Here is a 26,828-nt window from a genome sequence, read left to right as displayed (position 1 = left end):
AGGCTCAGTGTTGTGTGTGGCCTCCATGTGCCTGTATGACCTCTCTACAATGCCTGGGCATGCTCCTGATGAGGTGGCGGATGGTCTTCTGAGGGATCTCCTCCCAGACCTGGACTAAACCATCTGCCAACTCCTGGACAGTCTGTGGTGCAACGTGGCGTTGGTGGATTGAGTGAGACATGATGTCCCAGATGTGCTCCATCGGATTCAGGTGGGGGAACGGGTGGGCCAGTCCATCCTGCAGGAACTGCTGACTCACTCCAGCCACATGAGGTCTAGCATTGTCCTGCATTAGGAGGAACCCAGGGCCAACCGCACCAGCATATGGTCTCACAAGGGGTCTGAGAATCTCATCTCTGTACCTAATGGCAGTCAGGCTACCTCTGGCGAGCACATGGAGGGCTGTGCCCGCCAAAGAAATGCCACCCCACACCATTACTGACCCACTGCCAAACCGGTCATGCTGAAGGATGTTGCAGGCAGCAGATCGCTCTCCACGGCGTCTCCAGACTCTGTCACATCTGTCACATGTGCTCAGTGTGAACCTGCTTTCATCTGTGAAGATCACAGGGCGCCAGGGGCGAATTTGCCAATCCTGGTGTTCTCTGGCAAATGCCAAGCGTCCTGCACGGGGTTGGGCTGTGAGCACAACCCCCATCTGTGGTCGTCGGGCCCTCATACCATCCTCATGGAGTCGGTTTCTAACCGTTTGTGCAGACACATGCACATTTGTGGCCTGCTGGAGGTCATTTTGCAGGGCTCTGGCAGCTCCTCCTGTTCTTCCTTGCACAAAGGCAGAGGTAGCGGTCCTGCTGCTGGGTTATTGCCCTCCTACGGCCTCCTCCACGTCTCCTGGTGTACTGGCCTGTCTCCTGGTAGCGCCTCCAGCCTCTGGACACGACGTTGACAGACACAGCAAACCTTCTTGTCACAGCTCGCATTGATGTGCCATCCTGGATGAGCTGCACTACCTGAGCCACTTGTGTGGGTTGTAGAGTCCGTCTCCTGCTACCACGAGTGTGAAAGACCACCAACATTCAAAAGTGACCAAAACATCAGCCAGAAAGCAGAAAGGTACTGAGAAGTGGTCTGTGGTTCCCACCTGCAGAACCTCTCCTTTACTGAGTGTGTCTTGCTAATCGCCAATGATTTCCACCTGTTGTCTGTTCCATTTGAACAACAGCTGTGAAATTGATGGTCAGTGTTGCTTCCTAAGTGGACAGTTTGATTTCACAGAAGTTTGATTTACTTGGAGTTATATTGTGTTGTTTAAGTGTTCCCTTTATTTTTTTGAGCAGTGTATATATAGCAGCTTTGAAGATCTCTTCTAAGGGTCTCGTCGCTCTTCTACTCACTCTCATATGTCATACTCACTTTCATATTACTTTCATAGTAGTTACAGGAGAATTCTTGTACTTAATGAATGATGAACATTAATCTTAATAATGAGCCAGAGTCCCGAGGCCTGATATAAAAGTGCATGATGGTTTTTCTGATTTGGTTTATTTGTAAGTGGAAACGGATGACCTACTTGCGTTGCCGTGGTGATGGTTTCACGCCAATACTAAGAGGAGCCTCTTCTGACTGGACATTTTTGATTTTGTACCTGCTAAACAGCTCTAAGATTTAACCTATCTTATCTTTTATCATCGTCCTGCTGATAAATGGCCACGCTGTCACGGAATAGGCGGTCAGCTCAGGGTGGGTATTGTGCAACGTTACATACACAACAAGTGTTTAATCCAAACCATGACACTTCGCTTTAACTTTGGCTTTATAAAATATCACATTCAGGCCAACGTGCACACAGGCACTGCCTGTCAAAAGATCTGGGGGCAATAATAAGCATTTCAAAATGTTTTTAATGAAAACAAGCATGTTTTTTAACCATCAATTTGCACAATAACTTACAATATTAAAGCTTAAGCAGGTTTATTTAGAGGGAAACAATACATTAGTGCTGAAGTTAAATACACCAAAGCATCAGCACAAAGCAGTGGTCTAACTCTGATATTACGGGAAGAAAACAGATTGCCCCTATTAATATAACTATTGCTATTTCTCAAGAAAGTTGATGCATTTAGGGCATGAGAGTCAACCCATACACATCTAAATGCTTTTGTTAGAATACCTATTTAAAGTTTCAGAGTTATAAATAATGAATGTGCAGGTTTGAGGGGTGTATCTGAAATTGGTTTTCATTGATGAGCTGCATTATGAATGACAGCGAGAGAAACAGACGTCAGTTCTGTTTGTGCAGAGCTGATGGAAGATAACTGGTGAGATGTGTTTTTGATCCACCAAAAGGGATCCTTCTGTGCATATATGCAATTGTGTCAGAAACCACCCATCACTTCCATTACCATTTCATCTGGGAGAAAATGAGACTTCTAACGACCACCTGGATGACCTGTTAGACACCATTGAGATAAACAGCACTGAAAGCTTTGATCTCTGAGAGAGAGGAGAAAATCAAGCTGCTTCAGATCTGAAAACATCCACAGGTGTTTCTGTCCATCCTTCCACTGCGAGAAGACCACTCAGCGCTGTGGGTCTGAAAGGATCTGTAGCTGTCCAGAAGCTTCACTGAGAAAAGGAGACGGACACATCGAACACAGAAGCTGAACAATGGACTGACCACCCCAAAGTCCAGACCACAACATCACTGAATGTGTTTGATTATTTCAGAAAGACTGAACTTTGGGGGTGTGTCTGCAGATTCTTTGAGAAACTGAAAGTGAGTCTCCTGAGAAGAATGGAGGCTGTAATAGAGGTAAAGAGTGACATGCTCTTGAGTGTTGAGCACTCAAGCATCTGATATTAGACTTAGTCTAATATGTGTACTTTTCTGCTAAACACATATTTTCTGTTTGTTTCTAGAAGCTGAAAAATGGATAAATTGTACTTAACGGCTGTTTTGACTGGATATTATATCAATGAAAGGTCTCTGACTTTTACACACTGCTGTATATGAAAATTAGGCTACACCATGGCACTAATGCCCACCAGTGATTCTTAAATAGTAGAATTTCTTTCTTTCTTTCTTTCTTTCTTTCTTTCTTTCTTTCTTTCTGTAATTCTATCACTGTACCTATCTGTATATCTTCCCTCCATTGTTGTTCTTTATCTCTCCCGACCATGCAGCTCATTTATCAGCCGTAGCTGGCTCTCACCCCACCCTTAGAAATGAAACCCCTCCCACTGTGTTTGTTTGAAGTTCTTCACCTGAAGCACATTCACCCGTTCACCTGTCTATCACACCTATCGACACTGGGATCTCTGTGTGGTCAGTCACAGGATGATGGACGCTCGCTGGACAGCTGTGCTCTCTTTACTCTCAGGTTTGTCTTTAATTTCTCTCACAATCATTAAAATACATGAAAAACATTGTACAAAGCTATCCCTGCAGAAAATGACGACTTGGTGAGGGAAATCATCTGAAATGCAATCGACATATTTGATATTTCTCATTATAGACTAATCTTGCATGTTTCAAGACATAAAGTAGATTCTTACTATGAGATGAGAAGATTATAGTACTGTGTGAAAGTTTTAGGCATCTTTTTAAACAGTTGACCTCAGCAGTGAGTTTATCACAATATACATAAGAATAAAGTCACATTCATAATTCAAATAAACAGAAAGAGTAACAAGAATTTCTTGGGTCCATATTTTTCCTGGACACCTTCACAGCCGCCACAGAGACTCGTTAATATAATCAATTACATCATGAGCTCAATTTACTGAGCACTGATTGGTCAAACCAGGAGCTGCTTTTTAACTACATATAATACTGGGCTTCCTTGAGGAGAGGCTATATATATATATATATATATATATATATATATATATATATATATATATATAGAGAGAGAGAGAGAGAGAGAGAGAGAGAGAGAGAATCATTATTAATATTCTATACATTTTGTTTATTCAAATATTAACATTTAATATTTAATATTAAACTCAAATACACAATTACACAAATAAATACATTTTCAAAATGTGTCTTGGGTGCCTAAGACGTTCACACAGTGCTGTACTTTACTAATTTGTAGACATTTGATAACGTTTTAAGTAGATTCATATAGAAAACGTATTGTATTATATTAGAAGATAATTATGCTTGTTTTATGAAATGATGCTTGCACTGATACATATAAAGTCCCACTGCTCCGCAGCCCAATACTGGAAGGCTTTGTAACCCTCTTGCCCCATGCCTGGAACTGAGCATGATGACCTCTGGATGTTCCAGAGTGTCCCATCTTACTGACCAGTGCTTTTCCATGGAGATAATACATGCTGTGTGATCACAATTGAGTGCCTGTGTTTCAGATTTCTGCATAATCCAGTGTTGGAGATAAGAACAGAGTCATTCAGTGGGGTTTAGAAAGAAAAGGTTGATTGTAGGGACTCAGATGTCTTTACAGTGGTTGTGATGGGAACCAGGAGTCGCCATGACTACAACACAAATATAGCCATTTTATTTACTATGTAAAAACACCAGTGAACCTACACATCTCCTGAGTTTTATATGGAATATTGAAAATGTCTTTCAGGACAATATTGTCCTGTATGTGTTAGAAAATTAGGCCAAAATCATCTTCCTAAAACAGTGTCTTAGACATCAGGCAGTGAATTCGTGAACATTTAATGTAATTACGCCACCCATGTGAACAATTCTGGCTTTGTAAGTTTCTCTAGAACAGAGTTTTTCACACCAAACCTCTCTGAATGACTTGAACAGAAACTTTGAAATATCATTGGAATTCTTTTTCTGTCTCAACCTCTCCAATTCCTTATCTGATGGGAAAGGATTAATATCTCAAAACAGTAAAACATATCTTATCTTTTAGGATTGTCCTGTAGATAAGTGCTTACTTTACTGTCTCAAAATAGCAAGTCATCAGAGCAACAACGACAGTATTGTTTACCAGCATCTGACATTTCTGTATGATAATTAATCTCTCTATAGCCTCTTTATGACTTTCCCAACTTTTAATGTAATATATAATATAAAACATCTCAGCCAAAGACAAATGATAATAATATGTGTATAAGCTCACGGTCAGAAACCCCTCTCTTATAGCTTCACCTCACTGGTGTTCAGTTCAAGACTGTAGCAGATGTACAGTTTGCGTTGTCTATCGTCTACCTTTTTACCAGCAGTCAGTTTCTGACCACAGAGCTGCTCTTGTACAGATATATTTGGGTAGTGGACCACTCTCAACCCAGCAGTGATGCTGACGTGTAAAAACTCCTGCAGCACTGCTGTGTCTGATACACTCAAAGCAGCACACACTACTGGCCAGTGAGTGGAAGTACAAGATGGGTGTTTCTAATGTTATGCTGTGTATATGTGATGCTGTTAAATAAGCAATGCTTATAAAAGCTTGTTTTGTTTTGTTGTGTTCAGCCTCCGTGTTGGTGATCGGAAGTTCTTTTCCTCAGAGACGCCATGAGCACCATGATGTGGAGGTGAGGAGGAGACTTGTACTTGTGAGATAGTTAACTGTTAAAGCTTCCCAGAAGGGTTCTATAGAGCAATGCCATAAAGGAACCATTCTTTTTTGAGTATTTTTATTTTATTTATTATTATTATCAGATCTGTGTAGATGTCAGAGACCAGATGTGAGATAATTTACTTGCATAAAAAAGGAGAACGGCAAAGGAAAATGAGAATTTCCAAATCTGAGGCTCACAGAAAATGACAAAAAGCTCCAGAGAAACTCCTAACGGCTACCTGGAAAACTATCCCTGTCAGATAACATCATCTTGAGAGAGAGGAGAAAATGATGCTGCTTCAGATCTAAAAACATCCACAAGTGTTTCTATCCATCCTTCCACTTTGAGAAGACAACCCAACGCTATCTGAAAAATGGGTCTGGGAAACGGGCCTGGTCTGTATTGACCCAGTCTGTGATTGCACAATTTGTAATGGCCCAGTCTGTAATTGTCCAGTCTGTAATGACTTGGTCTGTAAAGGCCTGGTCTATAATGGCCCAGTCCATAATAACCCATTCTGTAATGGCCCGGTCTGTTATGGCCCGGTCTGTAATGGACCAGTCTGTAATGACCCAGTCTGTAATGGCCCACTCTGTAATGGCCTGATCTGTTATGGCCCAGTCTGTAATGGCCTGATCTGTTATGGCCCAGTCTGTAATAGCCTGATCTGTTATGGCCCGGTCTGTAATGGCCTGATCTATAATGGCCCAGTCTGTAATGGCCCTGTCTATAATGGCCCACTCTGTAATGGCCTGGTTTGTAATGGCCTGATCTGTAATGGCCCAGTCTGTAATGGCCCACTCTGTAATGGCCTGATCTGTAATGACCAAGTCTGTAATGGGCCAGTCTGTAATGGCCTGATCTGTAATACCCCAGTCTGTTATGGCCCGGTCTGTAATGCCCCAGTCTGTAATGACCCTGTCTGTAATGGCCCACTCTCTAATGGCCTGATCTGTAATGGCCCTGTCTATAATGACCCACTCTGTAATGGTCTGGTTTGTAATGGCCCAGTCTGTAATGACCCAGTCTGTAATGGCCCTGTCTGTAATGGCCTGATCTGTAATGGCCCGGTCTGTAATGACCCTATCTATAATGGCCTACTCTGTATTGGCCTGGTTTGTAATGGCCTGATCTGTAATGGCCCAGTCTGTAATGGCCCAATCTGTAATGGCCCACTCTGTAATGGCCTGATCTGTAATGGCCCAGTCTGTATTGGCCCAGTCTGTAATGGCCTGATCTGTAATGGCCCAGTCTGTTATGGCCTGGTCTGCAACTCTTTGGTCTTTATTGAAACAGGGCTCTGTCCATCTGCATTCTCCATCTGTCTAGTACTCTATAATGCATGCAAATATACCATCACAGTGGGAGCTGGCACACCTGTTTCCGTGACCCTAGGTGCCTGGGTTCTATGTAAACCACTGTGCTGATAATACCTCACTCCTTTAGAGGCATGGTAGCTAACCATTTGCTGGTAATCTATTCTGGACCTTAAAGAATGCTGTAGCATGCATTTGTTAGACTGCAGTAAACATACAGATACTTCAGCATTCATACCTCAGCTGGGTCATAAAGAATAAAGAATAAATCCCACAAATAAGAAAAAGATTAAAGATTAAACAAAAATTAAGATAAAATATCCACAGAAGGGAATAGAAAAATCAAACAAAGGAGCTGCTGATGTTCTTTGATCAATGGACTGACTTCCCCAGAGTCCAGACTTCAGTCTGCAGAGTTCTTTGAGAAACTGAAAAGAATGGAAGCTGTAATAAAGGCAATGGGTGACACATTAAACACTGAAACATATTTAGTTGTTTAGGCTTCTGTGTAATTTTCTGTTTTCTGCTTTCTTCCTGCCTCTGATAAATAAATGACTTGTGCTTAATAGCTGTTAGGTTTACACAGTCCTGTAAGAATGCATTATATATGTGTGTTTATTCACACGCATGTTTAATCTCTTTCTGCATGTGTGCGTGTGTGTGTGTGTGTGTGTGTGTGTGTGTTAGTTCCTCTGGCCTTGTCCTCACTCTTCTGCTGGCTCTCCTGCCGCTCTTTCAGGTAAGTCTGCTGTAATCTAGAGCTGTGCGCTGATACAGAGTGCTGTGGTAACAGTTTGGCCTTGGAGTGTAGTAAGGCTTTAACCTGGATCAGATCAATTCTAATCACATACACAGTAAAACCACAGATGCACTTTCTATCCAACACACTTTGCTCTATTATAAGTGTCACAGCCCCCAGTAGACCATTTACATAACTCTGAGAAAGTCCAGCCTTCTTTAGTTATTGTTGTCATGTCTGCCAGTGTTATGACCCCCGGCTAAGTCTGGGGGTTTGGGGGATGTGAAGATGAGGCAAGTGTGGAAGGAGAAAGTGGGTAAAAAGAGAAGTCTGAATCTTATGATGGACACTGTTTTTTCTAAATCTAACTCTTTTCTAACGCTCTGCTCTTTCTGTTTTTCTGCAGTTCATTCTGTGAGACCTACAGACATCACTGTACTCTCGGCTATAGGACTCCCACACACACCTGGGTAACACACACACACACACACACACACACACACACACACACACACTCTCACAATCTTAAGGATCTCTTTTGGCCTGTTCTGACCTAGTAGATGTTGAACAATTCATAGTAGTTCATGAATAATTCATATAATTTACAGACCAATTCATTGTTGTTAATTCATAATGTGTACTAAATAATGTGTGGAAGTTCCTAAATAATAAGTGAAAAGATTGATAACTGAGCTAAGGCTCGAGTTTAAGTGTTGTCTTGGATTACATGACACAATCAATGAAGATGCTCTGCTCAAGCTGTGAATTCAGAAGTAGACTTAGGTTGCTTTCCTAAAATTGTAGAATATTATGGAATTCTGAGTTTTAAGGTTGCGCTTCAGAACAAAAACGCATGTCTGCTCTGCCCGGGTGTCAAGAAAGCTTACATTGTTGTATGTAGGCTAAAAGAGCAATTTGTACATTTAATATTGTATCAGGTACAGACTCTAGTTGTAATAGCCACAATACTTAATTCTGAATGTGAAAATTGTGTTTATACTGTGTGGATGAGCTGCTTTACTGGGTCAGCAGCCGTATTTGTCTGTTTTGGACTGTGATGAAGTTTAAAAATCCCATGTTAAACATGTTTCTTGTACTTTTTTCCTCTTGACGTCCTCTTATAATATTTGTGTGGTTATTTTTACATGACTTTTTTCCAACCTCTCTTTATCCCTTACATCTGCTTTATCCTTTATCCTTTTGAATTAAACAGAATGTTTTTTAAAAAGATGGGCATATGTAAATATGTTCTGTTCTGATTGGCTGTCCTGTATTAAGTTTAGTTAAGTTTAGTGATACTTTTTTAATCCCACAAACGGGGAAATTCCACCTCCGCATTTAACCCATCTGTGAAGTGATGCCCACACACTAGGGGGCAGTGAGCACACTTGCCCGGAGCGGCGGGCAGCCCTATCCACGGCGCCAAGGGAGCAGTTGAGGGTTAGGTGTCTTGCTCAAGGACACCTCAGTCATGGACTGTCAGCTCTGGGGATTGAACCAGCAACATTCTGGTCACAGGGCCAGTGTTATGGGGATCCCCAGTATTATGCCTTATTCAAAGAACAGGCCAGGGTGAAACACTCTTTATAACATCAGGGTAAGTGGGCAGGGTTAAACTGCTGTAGGCTGAATAGGTGGAGATTATTTTCACGACTGGCTGTTTCTGCAGTGTAGTTTCCATGTATAAACTGTGTGGAGCAGGAATGAACAGTACATTTTACAGTTTGAACAGTGTTTATATTCTACATCCAACTCTTTATGTCAATACAGTAAAGAAGATGTAGTTTTCCGGTTTAGTAGACGTTTTATTATACACTTCTATAACCTGAATGGCTCAATCAATTTGCTCTGAAATCCCTGTAGTTACTGAATAATAAGCTGTTAATAATACGATGGTAAAAATGCAGCAATGCAGGCTGTTCTGATCAAATGTTCAGTAATATTTGTAATATTTTTGCAGGACTGTAGAATCTGTGATCATGAAGCAGCTACATGGTGAGATACTGACCTTTACTCACACCGATATCAAGACTCCTCAGTTGTAATCAATCATTGGTGTGTGTGTGTGTGTGTGTGTGTGTGCAGCATGAACTCCTTAATCTGTGAAGAATTACAGACACTCATTACAGTAGTTTACATGAAGTATGTTTTTCTCTCTAATAGTAGATACAAAATAATTCATAGTAGATACTCAATAAATCATAGTATTGAACACAACACTGAAAAATGTTTAGTAGTTACTGAAAAAGTCATAAATTACTTACTAATTTATAGTAAGATGCTGAATAATTCATTGTATTTCCTGAATAATTCTTAGAATTAAAGAATAATGAAGGGAATTTACGCAAAAGTTCATAGATTTCACTGAATAATTCAAAATACATACTAAATAATGCAGACATTACTGACTAACTGAATACTAAAGCTGGAGTTTAAGAGGTTAAAGATGCGATGTGTAAGAAGTAGTGGTATATAAAAAAAGTCACTTATTTAGTGCTGAGGTTGCATATTGCACCCAACTGAATACCCCCCTCACCCCTCCCTTTCCAAGCATGTAGTAGACTTTAGAGTGGCTATCAGGTTTTCTGCTGTCACCTGTCCCGATTTCTTTCTGCTTCTTCATGCTTTCGCCTCTTTGACAGTGAGGATTCCACCTCTCTCACTTTTTCTTGTGCTAAATGATGATTATGATCCTCCTTTCGTCAAAACTTGAGCTGTCAGGCTACTCACAACACAAAATGGTCATCCAGCACCAGCAGCCAGTCCCGTTTCTTCTTCTTTCTATGTTTTCCAACCGGAGCTGAATTCAAGCTGCTGCTTCAGCATAGAAACATAAAAGCTCCTCTACATTCAGTGTTTGGTTGGTCTGTTCTGGGCTACTGTAGAAACACTGCATGGCTCCCCAGGTGATTATACACTAATGAACGCATGGGTTTGTTTACTATATTCCATTTTTGCTAATAGATCCCCCTAAATTTTACACACTGCACCTTTAAACACAGTCTTGGATTAAATGACACTGTCGGTGAAGCTTATCTGCTCAGAATAAGCTGTTAATGCAGAACTGAGCATAAGCTGTGTCCCTGAAATTGTAGGAATATTGTGGAAATCTGAATTTTTAGGGGTGATTGTACTTCAGGAGAAACTTCTGTCTGCTCTGTCTGAGCCAAGAAAGCTTTCACTGTTTCAGTCAAGATGACTAAGCAAGGTGGTCAGGATGGCTGAGCAGTCTCCTCTGGAGGGGTGGGTTCTAATCCCACTTGCTGGCCACTTTATTAGAAACACCCACCTTGTACTTCCACTCACTTGCCACGTTAACTTCTGTCTGCTCTGTCTGAGCCAAGAAAGCTTTCACTGTTTCAGTCAAGATGACCAAGCAAGGTGGTCAGGATGGCTGGGCAGTCTCGCCTGGAGGGGTGGGTTCTAATCCCACTTCTGGCATGCTTTTACAGTGTTTCGTTATACCGTACAACCCTGTATTAGTCTACTTACAAAGTTGAACTGAAAAATCTCCAACTTAAACAAACGGCTAAAAGAGCAAATTACATGTTTTATACTGCATCAAGCATAAACTCCAGTCTTAACAGCTTTCATAATACTTAATCTGAACATGAATACTGTATTAATGTTGTGTGGATGAGCTGCTTTACATGGTAAGCAGCAGTATTAGTCTAATGGAGGCTGATAACAGTTGGTGCCACTACTGTTTAATATCTTTATGAGTGTGAGGTTATCAGGGCCTTCGATTATCGAACCTTCATACACTTTCACAAAAGAGAGATAAGCTACAAAGAAAGTAGGAATAGATAGCAGGGGTTAAAAGAAGGGTAATAATCACATGCCTGACCTCTACCAACAGTTTCATTATTTTTCAGAACTTCAGTGCATTTATTGCATCTATTTATGATCAAATCAGGGGAAAGGCTGATTTGCAGTGAAATCATTATCAATATTATCAATAACAAATTAGTTTTGTGTCAATTAACCATCTTCTTGGTCGTCAGTAAACAATTATGATCAAATCAAATAAAATTCATAGCAATAATAACTGTCCTCCTGAATTGTTTCCTCATATGAACTCATATTTCTATCATTTAGGGTGTTTTATGTTAATTGTATTGTGTATTGCATATATGGATCAATTTGGGGCATGTCATTTGAAAATGATATATAAATAATGATCACTGGGTGGGTGCTGCATCAGTAGCGATCAAATCACGGCGTGTTGATGTCATACAACATTTCTGAAAGAATGTTTTCATTTGCTCTGATCTGTGTTCACTTACAAACACCTTTCATCAATAAGCGTCTATGTGTGTGTGCAATAAACATGACTGACTCACTTTTTGTCATTTTTAAATCAGAATTGATGTCCTTCTTCAGTCCTACGTTGATCAGCCTGTTACCTAACGAAGCAAAATCTGACCCCGAATGGTCCAGGTGAGTGATATTGTCACTGTCAAACCACAGTAACTATAGGCACTGCCCGTTTACTCTTCTACTTCCACTAATTGGCTACATTACTAGAAACACCCAATTTGTAGTTCAACTAACTGGCCACTTTATAAGAAACACCCACCTTGTGCTTCCACTCACTGGCCACTTTATCAGAAACACCTACATTGTGTTTCCACTCACTGGCCACTTTATCAGAAACACCTACATTGTACTTCCACTTACTGGCCACTTTATTAGAAACACCTACCTTGTGCTTCCATTCATTGGCCACTTTATTAGAAACACCTACCTTGTGCTTCCACTTACTGGCCACTTTATTAGAAACACCTACCTTGTGCTTCCACTTACTGGCCACTTTATTAGAAACACCTACCTTGTGCTTCCACTTACTGGCCACTTTATTAGAAACACTTACCTTGTACTTACACTCACTGGCCACTTTATTAGAAACACCTACATTGTACTTCCACTTACTGGCCACTTTATTAGAAACGCCAACCCTACACTTCCACTAACCAGACACTTTATTTGTAACACCTTTTATTTTATTTGTGTTCATTGTGTTTCATGATTCTGAACGTTGATGAAAACTGATATGAATCATACCCTAAGCATCAAAGTTAATGAAAATAAATCGTGGTGAAACATGTTTTGTGATGCACTAAATCATTTAATAAAGAATCATAATTAAATCGAATCTTTATGAGGTCAGAGTGTCTAATAAAGTGCCTGAGAAAATCTGTTTGCATTTTATTACTTCTTATCTTGCCTGCAGTCTGCTGTCCGAAGCCGAAGAGACAGTTGTCCTCCTGAACCGTCGGCAGGTGAGTCTGTTTTCTCAGCTGCTCTTTAAAAGCTCAGCTTTCACTGTCTAACGCACTTTATGATGTTTGTCTGTGTGTATAATTAGGTCACCCACGCTGAGAGCGAGTGGAAGCTGCTGGTTCTGTTTGTGCCACTGGACAGGCAATGTTTATGCAATGAGCAGGTCAGCGTTAAAATCACAAACAACAATTAAATTAATATTTCATTATTTTACAACCTCATATCTATCTGCTGCATTACGCGTACAAACGATTACCCTGGATAAAACCTGGACAGTGAATCATCATTTTTATTGTTATTATTTTCTACAGCAAACTTAACCACACATGCCCAGCTCAGAAAAACGATGCTTCTTCAAGGGCTCTTGAGTAAAGAAGGTGTTTCTCTATAGAATCTCTATATTTGCATGGTGAAACCGTTCTTCAGCTTGATGGTATTGTATTTGGCTCTATATAGCACCATAAAGGGTTCTTCTATTGTTTCAAGCTTGACATTATAACACCTTTTCAATCAATCAATCAATCAATCAACCTTTATTTTGACTCGGAAGTACATTGAGGGCAACCCTCATTTCCAATGTAGCCGAGCATTTACAAAAACAGGGATTGACATGACAAAGAAAATAGTAACTACATTTAATCATTTTAAATTAAAAGAAAATTTAAAATAACAGTGAATAAAAGATAAAAGTAGATAAAAATAGAACTTGAGATTTTAAATGGTAAGAAATTAAGATCAAAATAGATAAGAAATTAGTAAAGTAATAATACAATATCACAAAAAAAAAAAAAAGTAATCATAAAAACTTAAAATAAAATGAGAGGAAATAAATAAATAAATAAAAAGAGATAAAAAAACTAAGGAGAACTAATACAAAAATAAAAGTTACGAATAAATATAATTAAGTAAAACAGGTCCAGGCTGTCTGTAGGTGGTTTGATATTAAAAGTTTAAAATGACTGAGTGACACCAGTGACCTGAGGTTTAGTGTTTCCTGTAGTGAATTCCAGCTGGTGCTGTAACTAAAAGCAGATTTTCCCAGTTCTGTAAAAACTCTTGGTACCTGGCAGCTGATCCAATTATTAGAGCGAGTCTGATAATTACTGTTATTTGTAATCATCAATGAAGTGATATATTCTGGTAAATGACCTATTTGCTATTAAGAACCCTTTTCACAACAGTTTTATATAGAACCATATAGAACACATTCTCCATCCGCCTGAAGAGCCATTTCACCATGCAGAGAAGCTTTTTAGCATGAAAATGGTTCTTTGAGAGTTTAAGGCTCTGTGTAGAGCCTGTCTACAAAAGAACCCTTGAAGAACCATCCTTTTCAAGAGTCCCGAACTAAAACCCTGTAGTATGAAGATTATTCTCACTCTCAATTTGTGTGTAAACTACATATTGCTGCTGTCGTAACAAAACCCAGTATCTCCAAAATGGTAACTTCACAGGACAAGGAAAAAGCATACTTTACTTTTAATATAAGTCCATGGAACCAGATGTTTCCCAAGTAGTTTTAGACTGTTTTTTTGGTCAATTCGTCATAAAACGTACATATAATGTAAAGGGCAACATGCATTTTCACAATTTGTCAAAAACTGGAAAATGAAAAAAATGCGGTTTTCTTCCGAAAGCAGCGATATAATACATGACAAAGGTCACTGTGTAGGAGGAATAATAAAAACTAACCCAAGCATTTAATGTATGTTAATGTAACAGGATTTTATTGCAAGTAATTGTGAATCATGTTCATCTGTCCTTTTATCCTGAAATGTTTCAAATAGAAATGAAAAATAAATAAATAAATAAACAGAGATGCAGTTGTATGCAAATGTTTCAGTGCCCCAGTCAAATTCCACGTCTTGTTTATTTTCTATCTTAAAACAGGTTAACCCTCTAAAATCTCAGGCTTATTACATGCTAAGGCTTATTACTCAATAACTACAGGGACGTCAATGCAAACGGAGCTTGTCTTAGCTTATAGAAGTGTGTAATAAAACTTTGGGTTATAGGGGAATACTGACAGAAACCAGGGGTTTAAAATTTACAAATACATTCCTGCATAATTCAGTGGTTAATATGCAAACAAGATCATTTGGTGTGAAATTTACCAACTCAGAATTGTTCACAATGCTGGTCATAGGAACCGAATGTCTGGAGTTTAATGTCTTTATGACAGTTCTGAGAAGAAGTCCATTCGTGGCGGAGGGACATATACAGGGTGCTGTGAGGAGAACAGTCCCAAAAGAAAACTTATTTTTTATTATTTTTTACTATTTTACCTTCATCAACATTCCATAAAAAACTTGTGTAGGTTCTCTGGTGGTTCTGGATGGTAAGTCCAGAACAGACAGTCGTGGGCTGGAGGTTAGGGATCTGGCCCTGTGACCAGAAGGTTGCTGGTTCGATCCCCAGGGCTGACAGTCCATGACTGAGGTGTCCTTGAGCAAGACACCTAACCCCCAACTGCTCCCTGGGTGCCGTGGATAGGGCTGCCCACCGCTCCGGGCAAGTGTGCTCACTGCCCCCTTGTGTGTGTGTGTTCACTAGTGTGTATGTGGTGTTTCACTTCATGGATGGGTTAAATGTGGAGGTGGAATTTCCCCATTTGTGGGATAAATAAATAAATAAATAAAGTGTCTGTATCTGTGCTGTAGTCATGGCGACTCCTGGTTCCCATCACCACCACTGTAAAGATGTCTGAACCATTTCATACCAAACCACTTTGAATGACTATTGACGTCTCACACACTGAATTATGTAGAAATTTTGAAAAGGAGTTCTCCTTTAACACATTCTCTTCTAAGCTGTACTGACTCCACACACCCCGCCTCGCCTCCAGGACTTTACTCTACTGTTCTGTTTTAAAACATTAGTTTATTAAACTATATAAATTTCTGCTTTTCCACTGGGAAAAAAAACTTATTTAAGGTTCACAATTGATCCTTAAAACCACTGATGCACCTCTCAGGGAACACTTACATTGTACCTTGATGAACGAATCATGTACCTGCATGGTGCCTTTATTTCTAACAGTGTACAGGGAACAAACGTCTCTAAGTTCTAATGCATAATTAGTGCACACTGGGGGAAAAATACAGCATAAAACATGGCCTGTGCCAAAGTTATGGCACATTTTATTTGAAATGTTTCAGTTCTTTACAGTTTATTGGTCTAAAAGTGTCTGTATGTTTCCAGGTCGGTGCTTTGGTGAGGCAGGTGGACGCAGCTCTACAGGTGCTGCACTCTAAGGTGTGAATCCACACAAAACATCACACACACACACACACACACACACACACACACACACACACACACACACTACAGATGTGTTTTGTGAATTTACATGAGTGTGCTGTGTGTGTTTGCAGCTGGAGAAGGTCATTATCAGTGTAGTGCTCCTGGATGCCCAGTCTAACACTGGACGTCTCCAACTGGGAAGGTGATTATGACACTGAATACAAATTTATTGTATTGCCAGGTCACATTTTTAAAGGTAAACTTCCACCTATTTCTCAAAGTTTTAGCATAATTCTGTCTTTTTGAAATGTAAGCTGAGTCAGTCAGAGTGGTTTTGGTGTGAAATGGTTCAGATTTCTTTACAGTGGTGGTACCGGGGAACCGGGGGTCACCTTGACTACAACACAAATAGACATTTTATTTACCATCCAAAAATCTGTCGTCAGAGATTTTATATGGAATGTTGATGATGGTGAAATTTCTCTGTTTTCTTTGGGGACTATTTTGCCTCACAGCACCCTGCAAGTATCCCTCTGCCATGAATAATCTTAGGCTAAAACTTTCACAAAACTATCCTAAAACAGTGTCTCAGATATCAAGCAGTGTATTCATAACCATTTCATGTAATAACTATCTGCGAGGGAGGGTTTAGAGGCAGCCGTCTGGTTCCTATCACCACCACTGTGAACAATTCTGACTCGGCGCAGAAGAATTTTTGAGTTACATTCACTTTGATTTCCCTCAATATAATAAGGGCTATGAGTGACTGGATGTGTGTGTGTTGACAGGACATGCCTTTGCCCAGCAGTACAGTCCACTGTGGAGCTTCGGCTGACCACAGCGATTTATTCTCATGTGCTGCTGGTGAGACCGCACTTAAAAAATATTTATTAAAAACATGAAATACAGTCAGGCAGCGCAGGCCTGTTTACAGTAACAGCTACAGCAGATAAGCAACAACGCTTCTGTCCCGTCTTCTGTCCAGTGTTTTATTTCCTCATGACTCCTTTATGTCGTTTAGCTGATGTTTATAGGCTGTCTGTCTAAATGGTTTTGTTTTAAACGTATTTAGCTGATTTTGTACAATCTTAACAAAGATGATTCTTCAGGGGTTCTTTAGTAAAGGCAATGCTTCTGTTTAGAACCATGAATTCTATGTAGAACCATTCCTTGGTAAAATAGTTCTCTGCGTAGTGAAACGGTTCTATAGGTTCTATAAAGCATTCAAAAGGGTTTTGCAGTTGTTACAAGCTGGACATCATATCAATAGCAGTCTGAAGATCCATGTCAGCATAGAGAGAACCATTTTAGCATCATTGGGCAGAAGACAGGGAACAGGTCGCCAGCCTGAACCTAAACAACACAAAAAAATTAAACCAGACAAACAGAATTAGCAGCTAAATGTAAGTGATTAAGTACATGAGCAGAGGTGGGCGAAGTACACAAATCATGTACCTGAGTTAAAGTCGAGACCCCCAAGGTAAAATATTACTCCAGTAGAAGTAGAAGTTCCTCCCTTTAGACCTCCACTTGAGTAAAAGTACTAAAGTATTTCCCTTCAAATGTACTTAAGTATAAAGTAAAAGTACTAAAAGAGTAATTCTGGCTCTGATGTCCTGTTATCATTTTTATAACCAGACTGGCTTCATGAACTCATTTCAGGTGAAAGTCCTCCAGCGTCTCTCTTGGTAAACCAGTCTTTTAATAGAACGTCATTAATTAGTGACGCTGACGTCTATTAAAATGATCAGAAGCACAAAACACTGAAGGTAAACAGTTTCCATCAGGGAGAACCGAGTGGCAGTTCACAAAGTGGTGAACCTCGCCCCGTCCTGGCTTGTGAGCCTTTCAGGGACGCTCCCTTTATACCCAATCATGACACTCACCTGTTTCCAATTAACCTGTTCACCTGTGGAATGTTCCAAACAGGTGTTTTTTGAGCATTCCTCAACTTTCCCAGTCTTTTGTCGCCCCTGTCCCAACTTCTTTGGAACGTGTTGCAGGCATCAAATTCAAAATGAGTGAATATTTGCAAAAAACAATAAAGTTTATCTGTTTGAACATTAAATATCTCGTCTTTGTAGTGTATTCAATTGAATATAGGTTGAAAAGGATTTGCAAATCATTGTATTCTGTTTTTATTTATGTTTTACCTAATGTCCCAACTTCACTGGAATTGGGGTTGTAATTTACTATAAAATGTTTGTATGAATTGATAAAACAAGAAACGCGTCAGTCTCGACTGCATATGTGGACATATTTCTATATTGTGCTCTATTTACACAAAGTTAGGTTAGTTCATCATTTATGTTGAACAGACTCTCCCAAAGTTTTACGCTGCTGCGCTGACGTTGAACCGCGTGCTGCACTGGGTCGGTATGACCAACAGGTCAAAACCAGCTCTAAACAAAGTGACCGCTGGGCCCTGATTGGTGCTCTGGCTTTGCGCTTCTTTCGTTTTGACATGTTATGTTTTTATACACACAGAAACCAAAAGGAACGACAGATTTCTCAAAATGTAGGAGGAAAAAGTTGATATTAGACTCTGAAATGTAGTGGAGTGAAAGGAAAAGTCGCCCAGAATAGAAAAACTTCAGTACAGATACACAATAAAAATACTAAAGTACAGAAACCAATTACATTTACTCAGTTACTGTGCACCACTGTACATGAATACATGGACCTGAGTGAACAGAGCTAGTTATTACTTATTGCTGTTCTCAGGAGTCTTTAGAGCAGCACCTGGTGGAGAAAAAGTGGTACAGCAACAGAGATGACTTCACTGTCCAGCTTCAGAGAGTTCCTCTGTCAGACCTCCTCCTCAGCTGGGTAAGCACAACGAGACGGTTTGTTTTTAATCTTAAAGGGCTCATATCGTAAAAAACTTCCTTACTTTTTTTTAAAAATAAAAGTATTCAATGTAGTGTGTGAACACTGTTAAAGTCCATTTAGTCTATATATGTAAACTAAGCTGTAAAAATGGTCTGTTTTAATTGTTTTTATGATGTCACAAAAAACAGCACCCGGGGCAGCCAATCAGAGCAGAGCTTGTTTACGTGTATCAGCCTTAAAGGCACAGAATCAGAAACAGCTTGTTTTTTTCTAAACAATAAAGTAGTGTGCAAACGTTGAGCTCAGAGGGAAATATTAAACACAAGAAAAACGAAAGATCCGGGCCCTTTAACGAAAAACGTAATTAGTCTTAATCTTAAATAAACTTAAAGGGCCCATGTCATGAAATACCAAATTTGATGTAGTATGTAAACAATGTTAAAATTTCAAATGTAAACACAAACAAAATGTGTTTTAAAAACGCAACATCTACTCCTCAGTCCACACAGTCCACATATGTAAACTGAACTGCAAAACCAGCCTGTTTGTATTTCAGTGTTTTTGTGATGTCACAACACATTTATATATATCCAGTGGTTTAGACTGCAATTTAGCCATGCACACGATCACTGGTTATAAGGAACTGTTCAGCCCAGACTGCTTTTCCGAATGAGGCAAAACACAGGGCAGCCAGTCAGAACACAGCTCATTATCATATATCAGCCTTAAAGGCACAGTAACATGGATGGGATGGAAAATGATCATGTATAAATGAATGATTATTGTTAGTAGTCATAAGACCAAGGAAATGTGAACAATTGGATCTATAAGTAATATTAAGTTATCTTAGAAGTGAATAAATCATGTGACCTCTGTGTCTTTGTGAAGGATGGTGGAGCTCCTGATGAGAAACTGGAGTCAGAGACGTATAAAATTGTTCTTCAGCTGTGGGAGAACCTGGTAAACCAGACAATTACACTGTACACAGACATGTTCAAGTTACACTGACTCTCACTCTGCTTGGCAAAAGTTTGGGGACACCTTGACCTTGAAAAGAGTTTCAAACACCTTTTGAGTGTTGAAGAATGGCCTTTGGCTTTAAGGCAAATAGGAAGATCTAAAAAGTTTTGTGCGAAATGGCTCAGATTCCTTTACAGTGGTGGTGATGGGAACGTCTGGTTCCTTTTAGTTCTTTTCTGTATTTCCTAGAAATCCTCAAAAATCTAGTGGACTCCCTTTGATATGCCAAGTTGTTGCGAAAAGAGAATGAAAATACGATCATGTATTAAAAGCGTATTGCACGGTCCCTAAACCTCTTTTGAGCAGTGTATGCAAACATTCACACTATTTTTGTGTATTTTGCAGCTCCAGCCATCCAATGAACAAAAAGCAGCGGGAAACGGTGAAATGTTGAAAATCCAGTGCCCGAGTGAGGTGGGCCACGTTTATACAGTTCTATGGTACACAGTGTATTCATGCCTCTGCTGGATCTGCACTTGATCTTCTCAATCTATTGCATTTTATGGAAAGCTAGACAAAGTGCGCTGACCCTGACAACTATAAATGAGGCTTTCTTATAAATGAGAAGTTCTAAGTAGCTGCTAATACCAAATACACATATGCCACCTCTGTGGATTCAAGCCAGCGCTGTTCTGCCACTGATTTATCAAGCTAAATACTTATTGAGAAATACTTCATAGTAGAAATACTTTATAATGCTACAAAATCTAAAAAATCCAGAGTCCAGCGCAGTTTGGAAATTAAAGCTTTTAAAGTAATCCTACTGGTTACAAAGCCCTCCAGACTGAGAAATACAGTCCACCAAAAATCAAACTAGACCATTTTTTCCCTTGTAAATTCACGGAGCTGGTCATATACGTCATGAGCATGATTCATCATATCATTTAAAAGTTCAAAATGTCCTTTCATCCTGTAATCTTCCGTCAAAATGTGATGACCTTTGCTCCACCCCAAAAAATGCCTTCTGATTTTTTGATGAAGTCATTCTGCACCAGTGGGTGCAGCAAAATAATATTAACCAGTAATATGTTTCACCTTCCCCTCCCACCACCTCCACCACACAGCAACCCTCCTGATTTTTAACTACTGTGCCAATATTTATAAAACAGCACTATATGTAACTTTGATCCTTCTGACCTGATGACCAGCTTCATCATTCTGTAAGGCTGACTTTACACTGTGAAATGTTCATGCAACTAGTTGCATACAACACATTGACTTACTCTACTGGATAATCAAATTAGCAGCTTGTATTTTTAGATACACTATATCATTCTTGCTATGTAGTATATATATACATATATATGTGTGTGTGTGTGTGTGTGTGTGTGTGTGTGTGTGTGTGTGTAGAAAAGGCCCAATTTTTTTTAAACATAGAAATGGTTCTTTGAGTGTCTGTTTTCTTTACTTAAAATTCTTGAAGGACCATCTTTTTAAAAAGTGTATATATAATAAATTCCATATTTTGCGTCCTAAATTAATCTGAGCTCTGTGTATAAGTAAGAAGCATTGAGGGAGGACAAAACGAATGATCTCGCTGTATAGAACAAGATGTCAGCAGGCTAAAAGAATAAATGCTGCACAAGGAGTTGCTTAAACAGTGTTAGCTGGCTGGTTACCAAAGCAGTCGGGCTTCTGCTTGTTGTCACGTCTCGGGAAACTGAATGAACCACTACCCAGCTGGGAGGGCCGATAAACTAACAAAAGCAATGCTTTAAAATGCATTTAAAATAAAATGTTGTTCAACAAGATCACCTCACATGCTCTCAGCACCTGAATTTGCTGTTTCATGAAACTTGTTCTATCTCGAGTTTCAAGTGAGTTGCATTACATTATGCAACTCAAATGCAATTTTGTTTTATGCAGGTTTCAAGCAACCAAAGTTGCATGCAAGTTGCACTGTGTAAAGCCATCCTAAGAATCCATAATGGAGTAGAAAACCTGCCCTGTTAGTGAAATGATGAGTGAGTTATGACATATGACAACTTAAAAAATCTGTTTTGACAGATTAAACTGGGTGAGAAGAGACTGGTGTCTCAACACAGTGTAGAGCTGATCTGTATTTAGATATTTGTTTTTCCTCCACAGGATCTCCCGTTCATCAGAACAGAGAGGAATTCTCCGGCTGAAAGCTGGCCAGAATCTAGAGCAACTCTTTATGTAAATCACCCCGCACTTCACTGAATAATACATCAAAGGATGAGTAAAAAAAGTAACACAGCGCCTCTTTCTTCACATGCTGCCTTTGCAGAGACTCATCAATTTCATTTGATGTCATTAGACATTTAGACCTAGTCTTTAATCCCTTTTTACGGGTTTAATTTTATTCTGTTATGTTGGTTCAGCTCCTGTTCTGCTTCACTGTTGATCACAGAAAAACAGAGCCGTACAAACTTCAGCCCATAAATTGATTTTCCAGTTGCTAAACAGCTACTTATTTAAATTCCACCTTAAATGGCGCAACCTTTACATTCTGGCACCTCAGCACTATTTAAGGTGGAATGGAGAAATCAAAGGAGAAATCAAATGAGAAGCCTTTCTGTGCTGGTAGATGCTGGATGGACTTAGAAGTTCCACTGCAGTTCTTCGAGCTGCTCAGCACTTAAGCAGTTCTTTCAGCTGCACCTTTTCACTTTTTCTACTTCTACCCAGCTTATTGTTTGGAAAGATACTTTTATTCTTACTGCAGCCATCATTTCACTGCAGCAACACTTTCCCACCTTGCAGAATGTTGATGAACACGTCTCTATTTTAGAAATCCTAATGATTATGAGCTCTGCTGCAGGTGACTGATCCTGTATGCTGTTAAAATTGAATTAAATGTTAGTTAAATTGGTTTTTATAGATGTTATTTGTTTGTAGGTTACGGGGACTGAACTGCCTTGTAAAAACTTGAATCCCTCCAACACTCCACCAACATCAGGTACAAACAGCTGCATTCACATCTGCATTTACATCTGCATTTCTACCTCATAGTCTCTATCACGGTCACAGTTCTACACTGTCCAATCATATCATCCACAAGTTTGATAATGCGTACATTCCCCCCTGTATTTAAAATAGGGTTGTTCTGCTGAGACAGGTTTGGTATCTAAAGATCTTTAGTGTTGTACTGGAGCTGAGCACAGAGGCTGAAGTCACTAACAAGTGCTAACTGCACACCTCAATCATCACCCACTCGTCTCATAGCCTGTGGAGTTCGGTATCTCTAATAGACTTGATTTCTGACAACGTATGACTCCCCGTTATCGATAAACATAGACTAAACTGTGCAAAAACAGTAGCAGCAGCCAGATTGAGGCCTGAATTTTGTCTGTACTTTTGTCCAAATTAGAGCATTAACCATGTTAATGGTAGTTTTCTCTGGTTCCTGCAGTCCACGCTCTGAGACCTGCTGATATCCAAGTGGTGGCAGCTCTCGGGGATTCTCTAACGGTCAGTACAGCAGCTTTACACATTTATATTAAAAGCTAAACAAATGTGGCTAACACTGCTCACATGGGTAACAGGACATGAATCTAGTAGATCCATTAGCATGACCAATATGTCAATAACCCTAATATCCAAAAGTTTAGAATCACATGTTAAGGTGTTGAGTCGTTTCTGCAAGGTTTCTGACAGGCAGTGTGCGCCAAATGTATTCGCTCGTCTGCCTTCACACACAATGAACTGGAGTGAGACCCTTTGTAGCTGTAACTGCTTCAACTCCTCTGGGAAGGCTTTCCACAAGGGTTAGGAGTGTTTATGGGAATTCTTTCCAGAAGCAGATTTGTGAGGTCAGACACTGATGTTGGACAAGAAGGCCTGGCTCACAGTCTCCGCTCTAATTCATCCCAAAGGTGTTCTATGGGGTTGAGATCAGGACTCTGTGCAGGCCAGTCGAGTTCTTCCACACCAAACTGGCTCATCCGTGTCTTTATGGACCTGCTTTGTGCGCTGGTGCGCAGTCATGGTGGAACAGGAAGCGGCCGTCCCCAAACTGTTCCCACAAAGTTGGGAACACAAAATCTGGGAGTTGGGAGTTCAAAGTCTCTTAGTACTGAAGCTTTAAGAGTTCCTTTCACTGGAACTAAGGGGCCGAGCCCAACTCCTGAAAAACAACCCCAAACCATAATCCCATATTGCCGTTCTCCTGGCAACTGTCAAACCCAGACTCGTCCATCGGATTGTCAGATGGAGAAGTGTGATTGGTCACTCCAGAGAACTCGTCTCCACTGCTCTAGAGTCCAGTGGCGGCGCTTTACTCCACTGCATTCCACGCTTTGCATTGCGCTTGGTGATGTAAGGCTTGGATGCAGCTGCTCGGCCATGGAAACCCATTCCATGAAGCTCTCTACGCTGTTCTTGAGCTGATCTTGAAGCTTGGAGGTCTGTAGTGATTGGCTCTGCAGAAAGTCGGCGACCTCTGCGCACTATGCCCCTCAGCATCCGCTGACCCCGCTCTGTCATTTTACGTGGCCGACCACTTCGTGGCTGAGTTGCTGTCTTTCCAATCACTTCCACTTTGTTATAATCCCACTGACAGTGGACTGTGGAATATTTAGTAGTGAGGAAATTTCACGACTGGACTTGCTGCACAGGTGGCGTCCGATCACGGTACCACGCTGGAATTCTCTGAGCTCCTGAGAGCGACCCATTCTTTCACTAATGTCTGTAGAAGCAGTCTGCAGGCCTAGGGGCTCGGCTTTATACACCTGTGGCCATGGAAGTGATTGAAACACCTGGATGTGGATGGGCGAGTGAATAATTTTTAGAAATATTGTGTATATCCTAATCCTGTGTGTGCAGACAGGGAATGGTGTTGGGTCATCACCTTACAACCTGCTGGACGTTATAACACAGTACCGGGGCCTGTCCTGGAGGTGAGTGAAAGAGCATAACAGTGTCTAGTTATTTATGTGATGCCCTGCAGTCGTACAGTCACAGCTCTCTGCCTTTAACGCCCTCTGCCGTTCTTTTCTCTTGTGTGTTTACAGTGTCGGAGGAGACCAGAACCTCTCTACAGTCACCACACTGCCCAGTGGGTCATCCCTCTTACTCTGACTCTAACTTTAGTCATAGAGAAAGGTCATTAAGCTGAATCACACAATATATTTATAAATTATCAGCATATCCATAAAAGTCCATTTCAAATAAAAAAAAATCAGGAAAACATCACATTTACACATCTACCCCCATTACCTTACCCATAGTGCATCAGCAAAGACGTGGTTGGTGTCTTGTGCTTTATTACTCACTGGCCACTTCATTAGAAACACCATGTAATTCCACTAACTGGCCACTTTATTAGAAACACCTTGTACTTACACTTACTGGCCACTTTATTAGAAACACCTTGTACTTACACTTACTGGCCACTTTATTAGAAACACCTTGTACTTACACTTACTGGCCACTTTATTAGAAACACCTTGTACTTACACTAACTGGCCACTTTATTAGAAGCACCATGTAGTTCCACTAACTGGCCATTTTATTAGAAACACCTTGTGCTTACACTTACTGGCCACTTTATTAGAAACACCTTGGACTTACACTAACTGGCCACTTTATTAGAAACACCTTGGACTTACACTTACTGGCCACTTTATTAGAAACACCTTGTACTTACACTAACTGGCCACTTTATTAGAAGCACCATGTAGTTCCACTAACTGGCCATTTTATTAGAAACACCTTGTGCTTACACTTACTGGCCACTTTATTAGAAACACCTTGGACTTACACTAACTGGCCACTTTATTAGAAGCACCATGTAGTTCCACTAACTGGCCATTTTATTAGAAACACCTTGTGCTTACACTTACTGGCCACTTTATTAGAAACACCTTGGACTTACACTAACTGGCCACTTTATTAGAAACACCTTGGACTTACACTTACTGGCCACTTTATTAGAAACACCTTGTACTTACACTAACTGGCCACTTTATTAGAAGCACCATGTAGTTCCACTAACTGGCCACTTTATTAGAAACACCTTGTGCTTACACTTACTGGCCACTTTATTAGAAACATTTCACACTTACACTCACTGGCCACTTTATTAGAAACACCTTGTGCTTACACTTACTGGCCACTTTATTAGAAACACCTACGTTCCCAGTAACTGATTTTGTAAACTCTTCACTGTTTCTCCTCTGTGATGACGTCTAGATATCCTGCGAGAATTTAACCCCGCATTGACTGGCTTCTCTGTGGATAAAGGTAAAGAGGGAACATCCCAGGCTTTCCTCAACCAGGCTGTAGCTGGAGCCACCAGCGTGTGAGTGTCTTTGCTGATTCCTTTCTATGATGTTATTTCAATGTGAAATGAAAAGTGAAGGTGGACTGTTTCTTGTTGTTAGTGACATGCTGAGGCAAGCTCAGGCCTTGGTGAGCAGGATGAAGAATGATTCTGTAAGAAAAACTGACTCTCTTCCTCAATCCACCTCAAAGAGGAATTTTACCAATTTTTCCAAATTTCTGCATAATTAAATGTTTCATATCATTTATACAGAGTCAGAATTGTTCACAGTGGCGGTGATAGGAACCAGACATCCACCTCTAAAAATTCCCTCAGAGAAAGTTAAATATTCTTCAAAGAAAACTTTTTTTTTCAGATTGACCGCTATTTTACCATTATCAACATTACACCCGTAAATACAAATATATAAAATATATGTGAATAAATGAATGGAGTGTTTCTCTACAATGAACCACTACACATGAATCTACTTTGAATAACTTTGAATTTTGCAGAAATTTGGGGTGGAATTCCCCTTTAAACGCAGATGGCTTGTAATAGTAATAGTTTGTTAAAGTTCTGTTACCCAGTTTTTTATTGTTGTGTTGTTTTTGTGTGTACAGCGCATCGATTTCCACTCTGACTGGAAGGTGATCACGCTGTT

The 26,828-nt window shown here is 40.1% G+C and overlaps 1 protein-coding gene across 2 annotated transcripts in view; it reads left to right on the top strand.

The window, feature by feature from the left end:
• The first annotated feature begins 3,242 nt into the window (after positions 1–3,242).
• The window catches only part of LOC108426251 (phospholipase B1, membrane-associated-like), a 52,400-nt gene continuing 28,814 nt past the window's right edge, over positions 3,243–26,828 (top strand). For both annotated transcript variants that reach the window (XM_037537717.1, XM_037537716.1), the window contains exons 1-22: positions 3,243–3,341; positions 5,417–5,478; positions 7,509–7,560; positions 7,967–8,030; positions 9,521–9,555; positions 11,925–12,000; positions 12,794–12,842; positions 12,929–13,006; positions 16,045–16,098; positions 16,218–16,288; positions 16,875–16,950; positions 18,811–18,915; positions 19,807–19,878; positions 20,284–20,352; positions 22,027–22,098; positions 22,801–22,861; positions 23,315–23,373; positions 24,727–24,800; positions 24,915–24,958; positions 26,095–26,203; positions 26,286–26,337; positions 26,788–26,828. The exon at positions 26,788–26,828 is cut by the window's right edge and continues 40 nt beyond it. In XM_037537717.1, the coding sequence (XP_037393614.1) occupies positions 3,299–3,341; positions 5,417–5,478; positions 7,509–7,560; positions 7,967–8,030; positions 9,521–9,555; positions 11,925–12,000; positions 12,794–12,842; positions 12,929–13,006; positions 16,045–16,098; positions 16,218–16,288; positions 16,875–16,950; positions 18,811–18,915; positions 19,807–19,878; positions 20,284–20,352; positions 22,027–22,098; positions 22,801–22,861; positions 23,315–23,373; positions 24,727–24,800; positions 24,915–24,958; positions 26,095–26,203; positions 26,286–26,337; positions 26,788–26,828 (1,418 nt within the window). In that variant the 5' untranslated portion in view covers positions 3,243–3,298. The remainder of the gene's footprint in view (positions 3,342–5,416; positions 5,479–7,508; positions 7,561–7,966; positions 8,031–9,520; positions 9,556–11,924; positions 12,001–12,793; positions 12,843–12,928; positions 13,007–16,044; positions 16,099–16,217; positions 16,289–16,874; positions 16,951–18,810; positions 18,916–19,806; positions 19,879–20,283; positions 20,353–22,026; positions 22,099–22,800; positions 22,862–23,314; positions 23,374–24,726; positions 24,801–24,914; positions 24,959–26,094; positions 26,204–26,285; positions 26,338–26,787) is intronic.

Source organism: Pygocentrus nattereri, chromosome 4 (assembly GCF_015220715.1).
Source record: "Pygocentrus nattereri isolate fPygNat1 chromosome 4, fPygNat1.pri, whole genome shotgun sequence".
NCBI lineage: Eukaryota > Metazoa > Chordata > Actinopteri > Characiformes > Serrasalmidae > Pygocentrus > Pygocentrus nattereri.
The sequence above is the reverse complement of the archived record's forward strand: the minus strand, read 5'-3'. Positions and strand labels throughout refer to the sequence as shown.